We start from the raw sequence: 11,638 nt of genomic DNA on the forward strand, positions 1-11,638 counted from the left end.
CAGCTATTCGGGAGGCTGAGGCATGAGAATCGCTTGAACCTGGAAGGCGGAGGTTGCAGTGAGCAGAGATCAAGCCACTGCACTCCAGCCTGGGCGACAGAGTGAGACTCTGTCTCACCCCTAAAACCCAACAATTATGATAATGCTTATTTAGATGTTTATGCCATATCTCAACTGAATAGGAGGTAAGGCGGAAACCAAAGTTCAAGGTTGTATCATTGAGGGAGCCCCGGAGTGATAATGGTAATTAATTTAAGACACGATCCGGACACAATACTGCCAAAGTCGCCATAATTTTAGGTTAACAATGACTTAGAGATTATAAGATATGAGTAAACAAATACAGTCTTACCTTGTATCATCGTTCAACTAGAGTGGGAAAAAGCAAAAAACATTATTGATCACATTACGTTTGTTTGACATATATGATGCAGATTATATGACAATTAGGTCATGTGTTCACGCACATGGTATGAAAGACTGTAGAATTACTTTAAACTGTAAACAGCTGAACTGTATTTCCTCATCCTCTTTGGCCCCTCCACAACACAATGCAGCGGAAACTTTTGCTTCCTTCAAGCCCCGCACCTTCTGTTAGGCTCTTCGATACCCTTCAAATGCTTTGGTTGATATCTCTGCTCCCTAGACAGAAGACTCGAGGCGAGGCAAGGGGCTGTAACTGTGGTCAGCTGCTGCGTCGTAATACCCGGACATCCTCATTATACTCCAGTGTCTTTCTGACCTGCCTTGCAGTTTTGGTCAACGGGGCGAAAAGCGCAGATCTAAAGAGAAGCGCCAGGCTACAGGAGAAAGGGCAAGGCTCCCGGGGCCTGTACAGACCGCCGGGGGCTCGCAGGAGACTAAACAAGTGTCAGGCGGCCAGAAGAAACCGGGATCCCCGCGACAGAGCTATGTAAAGGGTGTCCAAGGACCTAAATCGAGGATGCCTGTGGCCTCCGCAGCCCTGGGAGCTGCCGGCACCCACCCCGGGGACACATTAGGACTGCTCAGCAGGGTTCCATCCAGGCTAACAGACCTACTCACCTCCCCTATGCACAGCCCCATTACTTCCTCCTTCTCTGTGCTCAGAGCGTGGTTGAGGCAAACGAGGAAAGCGTCAGACTCGAGATGAACCGCCTGCACCGCCTGCACCACCTGCACCGCCATCTTGGCCCGACCCTTCTCACGTCCGCCTCGGGCCCACTTGGTCCTGACCAACCGGGTGCTGCGGCGCAGCCTCCCCAGCGCCCCGCGCTGTGCGCTCCGCCCAGGCCTGGCCTTCGGCGCGCGGGTTCCTCGGGGGCGGGGCTTAGGGAGCGGGCGGGGCTGTGGGGGCGGGGCTGTGGGGGCGAGGAGGGGGCAGCGGGCGCGAGGCTGGCGCGCGGGGGCGGGCCTTGGGGCGCGGGGGCGGGGCCCGCCCAGCAGCACCTGGGAAACGCCCGCGCGGTTTGGGGCAGGCGTGGCCGTCGGGGCGGAGGGCGGTGGCCGGCCGCGGTCCGGGCGTCAGGCCGGGCGGCGGGGGCGGCAGGGAGGCGGCGCTCTGGGGCCGCAGGCGGACGTACTCTGTGAGCGGCGCCCGGGCGCCTGGGCAGGCGCCTCCCGAGTACCGGCGCCCATTTTGCCCGCCCGCTAAGGAGACCCGTGCGCGGCCTACACGCTTGGGGGACAGCCCTTTAAGACGACATCTCCGCGAACGCCGGCCTCTTGAGCCAGGGGGACGCTCTTTTGAAAGTCAGTCCCAAAACAGTTAAGGTTTTATTTTATTTTGTTTTATTTCCAAGTCACAGCCCCCGAATCTCGTACAACTCTCCCTGGACCACTTCCGGTTGCCGGCCCGCGCCTCATAACTTCGGTTCGAGTGACCTCGGTCCGGGATGCCCCTCGGCTCACCCCGGGCTCACGTCGCGATCCTGGCTTGAGTGGCCCAGGGTGGGAGACCTGGAAGTTTTAGCCTAGCTGTTCTCAAGGCGGATTAATTAGCCCAAGAAACATTATATTCATGTGAGTAACCTTTTGCAGAAACAGTGTTATACTGTATCTGAAAAAGTATCACTCTTAAGCTTGGCTGCTGCTACTTTCTACAAAGGCTTTTAGGTAGCTATTTGTTGGATACAGGGAAGGGGAAATGGAGAACTTCAGTTTTTATTCAAGTTCGGATGTATCACATTAGGTATCCAGAATGCAAGTTTCCTCGGGTCTCCTTGTCTCGATGATATCAGACAGTAAAAATACATGTAAAAGTAATTATTTCGAGGTATGTCAAACGTGCCAAGGATAAAAGTACAGATCTTCCAACTCACGAGTCTAGGAATCACACGTGGATTTTGAAAGCGATTCTAAATCAAAGCACAATATATGCCGTGCCGCCTCCACAGCCCGTCCGTGTTCGTGTCTTTGATTTGGTTTTCTACTTTGTGTAGTTCTGAAGCCAGGCAGGTATGGCAGTACTGGAAAGGGAACATTCCCAAGGTGCTACTTGAAGTGTTGATGCTTTGCTCTTTTCTCCCAAGTCAGTTCCAACCCAAGTTTCCCCACACATAGGGTCCCCATCCAGTGCAACGATCTGTAACGTGCACGCCAGCAGCCTCCGTTTTTACCTAACGATCTGTAAGGATCACATGGCACATCTTTCTATAATTAATTTGATCATGATGAAGGTTGGAAAATTTTCGTGTGCAGTTACATTGGACCTGTCTAAATTTTCTCTTGTTTCAATTTTATATCATATGTTATTTTCAGTTACTGTTTGTGGCTAGTATGCCCCGTCCTGATGGAGCAGGAACGGCTGTTCTTATTATTATGATATTAATATTTGGTGATGGGATATAGTGCCTTTAGGCACTTTCAAGAAGAAAAATACCTTTTGTTTGTTATCGGCGGTAGTCAATCTCATATTCCAGAATGAGGTTCACTAACTTTTCTAATGCTCATGGCTGCCTTTTACAGCTCCAGGCATTTAATTGGAGTAGAACAAAATTATTAACATTTATGGCAAGCTTATTATGTGCTAGATACTAAGCATTTATATGCCTGGTACATGTAAACTGCCCCATTTGGAGTCAAGCTCAACAACTTCCCCACTGTGTGACCTTGAGCAAGTTACCTAACTTCTCTGTGCCTTACTTTTCCTCACCTTTAAGTGGGGATGATAATCTGCCCACCTCATAGCGCCCTATGAAGATTGTGAAAATTAAATGAGTCAATATATGTAAACATATAGGAAATGCTAAATAAAGACTATCGTGATTAATATGTTCCTTAATTCTCATTTTACACCTCAGGAAACTGAGGTGGAGAGACGTTAACTTGTCCAAGGTCACAAAGCTAGTAAGTGACAGACTCAGGACTCATAGACAGGCCTGGGCCTGTGTTCTTGGTAATTTCACTCATTGTAATTGGACGAGTTTATGAATTGACTTCTAATAAAATAAGTGTATTCAACTGATCAATGTTTAAAAACTGTTCATCAACCTGGCAATTAAAGCAAACTATACTTTTTTTAAAAAAAGACACAAAAGAATTTATTCTGTAAAGGAAAAATGATAGTTTTACTTAGATTACTACCTGAGGAAGCCCTTCTATCTTATATGTCATCCATTTAAAACCTAATTTACAAAATGCCTTACTAAGAAATTGTCTGTCTTGGCCAGTGTGCTCTCTGGCCCCGAAATCAAGGTGACCCTCATGGGGACAATCTCTTCTAGTGGATGATAAAGTTATGCAGTTATCTAAACATTTTTGGAATTCATTTGTATTTGCAGCTGGCAGTATTCCTTGAGTTGAGTTGCACAAGTTTATATTCCATGTATTGTATTGCACCTTGTACCTAAGTCTATGTTGAGGTTTTAAAAGATTCGTCTTAGTTCGAGAAGTCCTGAATTTTGTAAACAAGTATCATGTGCAAATAAAATGTTCTCTAGTCAAATAAATTTGGGAAATGTTAACATAAAGTTTCTTTACTGCATAACTTGCCAGAACAGTTACTACACTAATGTGCTTTATGACTCTCCAAGATTCCCAAACTTATTTGACCAAGGAAAATGTTGGGAGCAAGTTTTCTAAGAATCACATTTTTCCACTCATAAAACCTGTGATTTTATAGGCTTTGATCTGAATCCCTCTCCCTCAGCCTTTGCATTTCTCTGCTGAGGACTTTGTTCATGCTCATATGGTGACTTCTCTGTCCCTTGATCACTGCAGTTGTCTTTCTCTGGGCCTGCATGCCCTCTGAATGGTGGCACACACAATTTCAGGATACTGTGCTGAGAGGTGGTTCCCAGGCTCATCCCGCTGATGCCCAGCATGTTGACCTTTGGGTCACAGCAGCACATCACACTGCCTTTCTTCTGAGAATATTTTGTAGTGACTCATAGGCCTCTTTGTAGTGACTCAGTAACTCAGACCATCATCTCCAAACTCTTTGCCCTCTATTCCACTGGCATTATTTCCTTTTAATGTCAGTATAACCAATGCAATTTTGTTTTCCATTCAAAACAAATTTAAATGTCAACATGTTGGTTGTTCCTAGGACTTATCTATGAAGTTGAGATGGTCCTGAAACCCTTAACACATGGTTTCCACTTTTTTAAAACAGCTATTGGCCACACTTAAGTCTTTTGTGCTTGAAATCCGAATTTAATATATTTTATTTTGACATTAGTATTTACCAGGTTTTTATTTGTATTTCTCTTTTCCAAAGCTCTGGGAAGGAGAGGCAAAACAACTGTATCTGCAAATGGGAAAAAAAAGGGGGGCTTTGGAAAAAAATTATAGCCAGAGGCTTATGCCTAGAGAATCAATCTCTACCCACGTATACATAGCCAATCATGACGACCACTGTGGCGTTCGTTTGTTTCCCTTCCCTACCCACCATACATATACACCTGTTCACAGAAACATTGCTTGACCAGTACCTGGTGTAGCAAGGTACAGGTACAGACTTGGGGTGCCCAGAACTGTATCATTCCTGCTATTACACCAGGAATATTGAATATTACACCAGGCTCAGAGTCAGATGCACTCAGGGTATAATGGGTGAAGCATCTCGTTGCTCTTGACAGTCTCACTTTGAGGACTCTAACAACCACCCTCCCACGCTGCATTTCTTTTCCCACCTAATGAGAATAGGAGGTCTTTGTTTTGCGGGGCAGCTCCCCCAATGCCATATCTACTCTGGCCAAAGGTAGAAATACAGTACAACTGCGCTATAATGTTCTGAGTAAGGTCTAGAAGATTCACTCATGCAAAATGCACATCAAGTTATTGTGAGGTCCTGAAATGAGATCTGGGGCTTGGGCAGAGGATCGTTATAGAGTTTGCTTCGGGAGGTATGCTTCCTTTACACCTCTCAAATGTGCTTCTGCTCTTCTGGCTTAGGAAGTCAAAATTTAAACCTAGCCCTCTATGGAAAAATGGGCTCCTGTAACATCCTGCAGAATTATTAAAATAAAACAAGGACCTAGATGGATAACTTTCATCTGCAGTCACTCAGCTCCAAATCAGCATGATCCCCAAAGTCTCTTGCAGCTCAGAAATTCCATGAAGCTAGCTTACTTTTCCTAACAAGAAAATCCCCTTCTAGAAATGTCCATCCGCTATTTGTAAACTTTCTTAGTAAACTGATAAATAGATCATTTGCCCTTAAAACAAACTTTCAGTTTCAACTCTGAAAGACATGCATATATATCCTTCAGAATCTTACCTTTTAAAATGGAAATGGCTTGGAAGTGGCTTTTACCTGGGGAATATGGCATGCATGTGTCTGTTATACTGCCTTCCTGCCAAAATAAGTGTGTCCTTAGGCACGCTCTTTGCATATTCTATTGCTAACTACATTTTGCCAGACACTGCTTGTGAATGCAGTATGTGTGAGACCACTGCCCAGCTTCCTGTAGTGCTAGTCCTACATTTCCACAGAACTCCTCACCTAGCCAAATTCTTGAGCGCTTTGCAGTCAGCAGCACTACCTGAGGCTCTGCCTGAGTGTCACTTTAGTTGTCTTGCAGAAAGCTTCAGATGTCCTTGGTTCTATTTAGGTTGTGCAAATAGACATATATGAGGTTTGGTTCTGGTTAGTGGTTGCTAGTACCAGATCACCTTGCTTACTGGTGAGTTCATTCAAACCCGAAAAGTCACACCTGTGTCCTGTGCGCGGGTGCTGCAGGCTTAGGTGGAGAAAAGCAGGGCTAGAATTGGAACCCAAAGCCCAGAATGGCAGGAGAGGATGTGGGGGCTCCACCCGATCACCTCTGGGTTCACCAAGAGGGTATCTACCGCGACGAATACCAGCGCACGTGGGTGGCCGTCGTGGAAGAGGTAACTGTTTACATTTTGCTTATTTCTTTGATTTTGCTTTCAAGTAACTTGGTTTCTATTCCAGTCTCAATATTCTGAAGTCTTTGGTTTTATTTTTGATCATTCCTTTCCATTAGGAGACGAGTTTCCTAAGGGCACGAGTCCAGCAAATTCAGGTTCCCTTAGGTGACGCAGCTAGGCCAAGTCACCTTCTTACCTCCCAGCTACCTCTCATGTGGCAACTCTACCCGGAGGAGCGCTACATGGATAACAACTCTCGCTTGTGGCAGATACAGCATCATTTAATGGTACACATGTTGCTTAATTATTTTCCATTGTATTGGGACTCTCGTAACAGAGTACTCCATAAACTTTTCTTTTTCTGACAGGTCAGGGGAGTACAGGAGCTGTTGCTTAAGCTTTTGCCTGATGACTAACCTGGTATGTATTTCTATTTCTCCTCTGTCCTCCCCCTCTTTGTTTTGGCTCTATTCAGTTGTGGTGATTTTAATGATTTTTTTTTCCAGGTGCTGGGATTCTACGAAGATATGCTCCTTTGTTCTGTTCAGTATTTGGCAATCACTTCATCCACTACTGCAGTGCACCCACCCTTGGGCTTGGGGGGAGGGAGTGGGTTGAAAAACTGCTCAAGAAACAGAAGTTTAGCAAGGGTCATGAAGAATACTGCAAGTGAAACTGCAGAGAGAGGTTACGTAGGCAGAAAGCAAGTCAACAAAAGCACTTAGTCAGGATCCGTAACTTGAAATTGACTCCTTTGGAAATTGCCATAGAACCCTTAATGGACATCATCGGCTGGACCTGGGATCTGATGAATCCCACAAAAGTCAGCACCTTCTACAGAACAGATGCCCTGATCACCAAGGACTTGGTACTGATTTAGAGAGAAGAGAGCAGCTCCTAGCAGCATCAACATCTATTTGTCGCTTATTTGCCCTGCAGCAATTCACCTGCCTTTCCTTCTCCCACCCTGTAAATATCCTAGGTTTTGCTCCAGTGTTTCCCATCCCAGTACTGACCTAATTTGGATCTACTGAGTATTTAGAGGGCTCTGAAAAGAGATATGCATTGATGAAATTAGCTACAAAGGCTTGTGGGCCTTTTTTCTATCTGAAATCGTGTCTTCAAATTACTGGAAGTTGCTGATCAAAATTGTGGGCTCTTGAATTCATTCTCTGATTACAGATATTTTAAATAAGTTGGTTTCTATAAGAACTTCAAGAAAAACCATTTTAGCTGCTTAACTGGCACCTTTCTCAGGAAGTAATAACACCAAATATTGCTGATTCCTAGGAAAACATTTACTACTTGTAAAGAATTTCCTGAGTTAAAGTAGTTATAACAGTTTATATACATTAAAAGTAAGGTTTTAGTTTAAAAAAAAAGTCTTGGGAATAATAGCTACCATGTATTGAGTCCTTTCCAGGCACTATTGTATGTACTTTATATACTTTATCACATTTAATCCTCCTGTCAATGCTTTGAGGTAGGTATGATTCCCATTTTATATATGAGTAATAAAAAAAGCTCAAGGAGTTTAATCATTTATGAAGGGTTTCTTCTGCGAATGATAGAGCCAGGCTGCGCCGTCGGCTCCTCTAGCCTAACGTTGGTTTACAATATTCAAAAAGAGTTGATTGAATTCAAGGTTTTTTTTCCATGTAAAGCTATTTATATCTTCCAAGCCTAATGAAATGGATATTATAAAAATACAGTTGATTCATCCTATGTTTGGGAAGCGTATTTTTAGTGTAATTATTTTCCAGCAATTGTAAGGGCATACTGCTTGTCTCAGAAGAAAATTCCACATAGAGGGGCTTTAAAGTCTTTATGGAAAAAAAGGAAAATAAAAATCATTTTTCTTGTTTTAGTTTTCTGGATATGCCGCAGAAGGATCCGTGCCAGAAGCAAGCCTGTGAGATACAGAAATGTTTACAAGGTAGTATATTGTAAAATGCTTTAAAAATATTTTTTCCACTGTGAACTTACTATGAGACCAATTATTCTTTTATCTGTATTAACTCTTTTTTAAGAATGTAACGTATATGTAATTATCCTGAAGATTCTCTTCATTGTATCATCAAAGATGCAGAAAATAAAAAGTAATGTGATCAAAGCTAGGGGTTTTCACTCCAGGTGATTAGCATCACCTGGAGATCTTTAAAAACTTACCTAGAACAATTCAGACTTCCTAGGGCTAGGGTCTGGCTGGGAATCAGTCCAGAAAACTAACCAGGTGATTTTAATGCACAGCCAGCGTTGAGAATTACTCAGCTAAGGAAAAGGGTTTTTTTGTTGTTGTTGTTGTTTGTTTTTACTAAAAGGCTAGTTTTAAATTGGTTGGTAATACTTCACTGCAGCTGACAATTCACTTTTTAAAAGCAATCTGGAAGAGGTGGGGTTGAAATGACAATTGGCATTCAGGCTGCCAAAGTCATCAACTAACTCTTAAAGGCAGAAGTGAATCTCGACTAAAGCATATTTGAGGTGATTTGTCCATTTGTCCAGCTGCTAAGTTTGACCAAATGTTGGAGGATTTTAGTTTTCTAATCAGTGAATGACTATTGCCAGAAGAGCAAATAGAAAAAGCTATAAGGCTATTTGAATTTGAAAAAATTTTAATAAGTTTTCCCCACTAGTAAAGTAATAGATGGAGATGGACGGTCATGAAAATATAGAAAGGTATGAAGGAAAAATGTTCAGAGTTCCCCCAAAGATTCACCACCAAAGAAATCCTTTGTTTGTATATTTCCTTGGACTTTTAGCTTTCATTCTTGGACTTTTCATTTTTTTGATGTTAGCAATGTTTTATAAAATCTTTTAGATTAAAATCTGGATGTATAATAATGCCATTTTAGTCAAACTTCTTCCCTCCAACTTTAAGGAAAAGGAAAAAGTTTTTTGCATTTAATTCCTTCTCCCAAATAAATCCTTACCTTGTTTGAAATAACCCACGGCTAAGGGAAAAAATAAGTTAAAAAGAGCTGGTGACACCCCCTTGGCACAGTGTGGGAGGATTGAGAACTGGAAAGACTAAAAGATGACAAGCACTGTTATAAGGACTTTATACATATTAAGCCTTTCATCCATGAGGTAGATGCTACTATAACCCCCATTTCATAAAGGGGAAAACAGACACAGAAGTTATGTAATTTGACTAGGGTCACATAGCTAGTAAGAGGTATGGTGGGAATTTGAACACCCCCCGCCAACCCCGCCCTTGGTCTAGCTCCAAATCTGGATGGACTGTTACCCACCTTGCTATACTGCCTTTCTAATCAGAATTGTCTTTCCTATCCTGAGCTAACTACCATGTACCCCATTTTAGTACTGGGGGACTCAGTAACTGCAGCTGACCTAGAGCCTTTAGGTCAGGTCCCCCTTAGTGTTTATGTATAGTAGGGATCTGCAAATGTTTCATGAAAAAGGCCAAACAAGTAATATTTTAGGCTTTGGAGGCCAAAGGCCTTTGTTGTATATATTGCATATGTGTTGTGTGTTTACAACCCTTTAAAAATCTAAAATCCATTCTTAGCTCCCAGCTGTAAAAACCGGCTGAATTTGACCCTAAGGCTGCAGTTTGCCAATTCCTGATGCACAGCCTTAGTAGGGGAGGTCCAACAATCAGTTTAAACTGTATGCAAAATAATGTGTGGTGTATGTGCATTTTCCTAATTCATCAAATTAGTGACCAGTAATAAAAATGATGTTAAAAAGCAATGTCCTAGAAAAAGGTACATACATGCTATTAACCTTAAAGGAAATTATATATTAAAATAGCTCCCAACCATTTTGTAAATCATACTTTTCTTCCTAACGAACCTGTCGACAGGTCTCTAAATTAGAAAGAATTCAGTGGACTTTGGTATATCTTCTTTCTTCCAGTTCCGTAGGTACTGAAAGTGAAAAGGGGTGGGAAGCACTGATCTAAACCTCCCTGTACCTTAGTCCTATGAGATCATGATTAGAGTCTGCCTGTATGTTTTTCAGCCAACAGCTACATGGAATCAAAGTGTCAGGCTGTCATCCAAGAACTGCGTAAGTGTTGTGCTCAGTATCCCAAGGGAAGATCTGTCGTCTGTTCAGGATTTGAAAAAGAAGAAGAAGAAAACCTAACACTGAAGTCTGCATCAAAGTAAAGTTCTGCTGAAGTGCTGCTCCATGTTTCCACCAAATGAATTTTTTTTTTATCCTCCTGACTTTCTTCAGGCCAGGTAGCAGCAAATAGCAAATGAAAAAGTCAGCTAGAAAAGTTAATGAATATGCCATCTATGCAGAACAGGCAGAAATATAAACACATTAAAAGACAAATATGTAGAATGTAATATACTGAGCTGCTAAAATAAACCTGTTTAAGAGAAAAATTTGGGTTTTGTACTAAATGTATTTTAAGACTATTAGATATAGGGTATTAATGAGTTCTCTTGAAGTTCAGGCCACTAGTGCCATTCATCAAATTTAAGTCATATGAGGTATGTTAGGTGAAAGGACTCACTTCCAGCATCACAATTTTGACACCCCCTCCCTTTTTTTTTTTTTTTTTTTTTTTTGGTGTAGAGTTTCTCTCTTTCACCCCCGGCACACGGGAATGGTGGGGTCTCGGCCCACTGCAACCTCTGCCTGCCGGGTTCAAGCAATTCTGCTTCAGCCTCCCGAGTAGCTGGGATTATAGGCATGCACCACCACGCCTGGCTAATTTTTGTGTTTTTAGTAGACGGGGTTTCACCATGTTGGTCAGGCTGGTCTTGAACTCCTGACCTCGTGATCTGCTTGCCTCGGCCTCCCAAAGTGCCGGGATTACAGGCGTGAGCCAATTTTGATACCTTTTATAGATTACATGCTAAACTAATCAAAGTTTCCTTTAAACTAACTCATTACCTTTTGTACTTCCAAAAATGCAGAGCAAAAGGTGTCTTTCCAGATGCCAGTACAAGCATTTCTTTCTGCTTTTGCATCCCCACCTCAGCGACTAACCAGGGAAGAAAGGCATAGAAATGATCCTTGTAATGTTTAATGATCCTTAATTTATCATGCAGGAACTGAAGAAAAAATTTTCATTGGCAGTCAGATAGGCAGCAAGATAATTCAAACTTAGTTGGTTTATCTATTCTTTATATCCTGATAATAAAAACCTGTTACAGAGGATCCAGACAACATTAATACAAAGCTGCTGGATGAAGCCTGTTGATAGTTGTCAGTCACTTTATGAAGTAGGAGGAGGCAGCATGCAACAGGCCATTTGCTTTCCTCAAATGGATGCTTGAACCACCAAAGTCCGTCCTCTAAAAAATAAAAAGATGACTAAAAGCAGGAACAATTTCTGCTA

At 42.6% G+C, this 11,638-nt stretch overlaps 3 protein-coding genes across 3 annotated transcripts in view; 2 read left to right on the forward strand and 1 right to left on the reverse strand.

The window, feature by feature from the left end:
- Positions 1 to 1,248, reverse strand: part of BRCC3 (BRCA1/BRCA2-containing complex subunit 3) — a 35,014-nt gene extending 33,766 nt beyond the window's left edge. Inside the window, exons 1-2 of the mRNA XM_058441368.1 lie at positions 1,045 to 1,248; positions 353 to 369 (exon numbers count right to left, since the gene is read on the reverse strand). Coding sequence (XP_058297351.1) covers positions 353 to 369; positions 1,045 to 1,167 — 140 coding nt within the window. The 5' untranslated portion in view covers positions 1,168 to 1,248. The remainder of the gene's footprint in view (positions 1 to 352; positions 370 to 1,044) is intronic.
- The window catches only part of MTCP1 (mature T cell proliferation 1), a 121,655-nt gene extending 113,404 nt beyond the window's left edge, over positions 1 to 8,251 (forward strand). Inside the window, exons 2-5 of the mRNA XM_058441622.1 lie at positions 6,164 to 6,315; positions 6,432 to 6,602; positions 6,684 to 6,735; positions 8,184 to 8,251. Coding sequence (XP_058297605.1) covers positions 6,211 to 6,315; positions 6,432 to 6,602; positions 6,684 to 6,731 — 324 coding nt within the window. The 5' untranslated portion in view covers positions 6,164 to 6,210 and the 3' untranslated portion in view covers positions 6,732 to 6,735; positions 8,184 to 8,251. The remainder of the gene's footprint in view (positions 1 to 6,163; positions 6,316 to 6,431; positions 6,603 to 6,683; positions 6,736 to 8,183) is intronic.
- CMC4 (C-X9-C motif containing 4) lies at positions 1,923 to 10,676 on the forward strand. The gene is made up of 3 exons (XM_032757838.2): positions 1,923 to 2,001; positions 8,184 to 8,251; positions 10,303 to 10,676. Exons 2-3 carry the CDS (start codon positions 8,194 to 8,196, stop codon positions 10,449 to 10,451), a joined length of 207 nt encoding a protein of 68 aa, XP_032613729.1. The 5' UTR covers positions 1,923 to 2,001; positions 8,184 to 8,193; the 3' UTR covers positions 10,452 to 10,676.
- The last annotated feature ends 962 nt before the right edge of the window (positions 10,677 to 11,638 follow it).

Source organism: Hylobates moloch, unplaced genomic scaffold, assembly GCF_009828535.3.
Source record: "Hylobates moloch isolate HMO894 unplaced genomic scaffold, HMol_V3 SCAFFOLD_7, whole genome shotgun sequence".
Lineage (NCBI taxonomy): Eukaryota > Metazoa > Chordata > Mammalia > Primates > Hylobatidae > Hylobates > Hylobates moloch.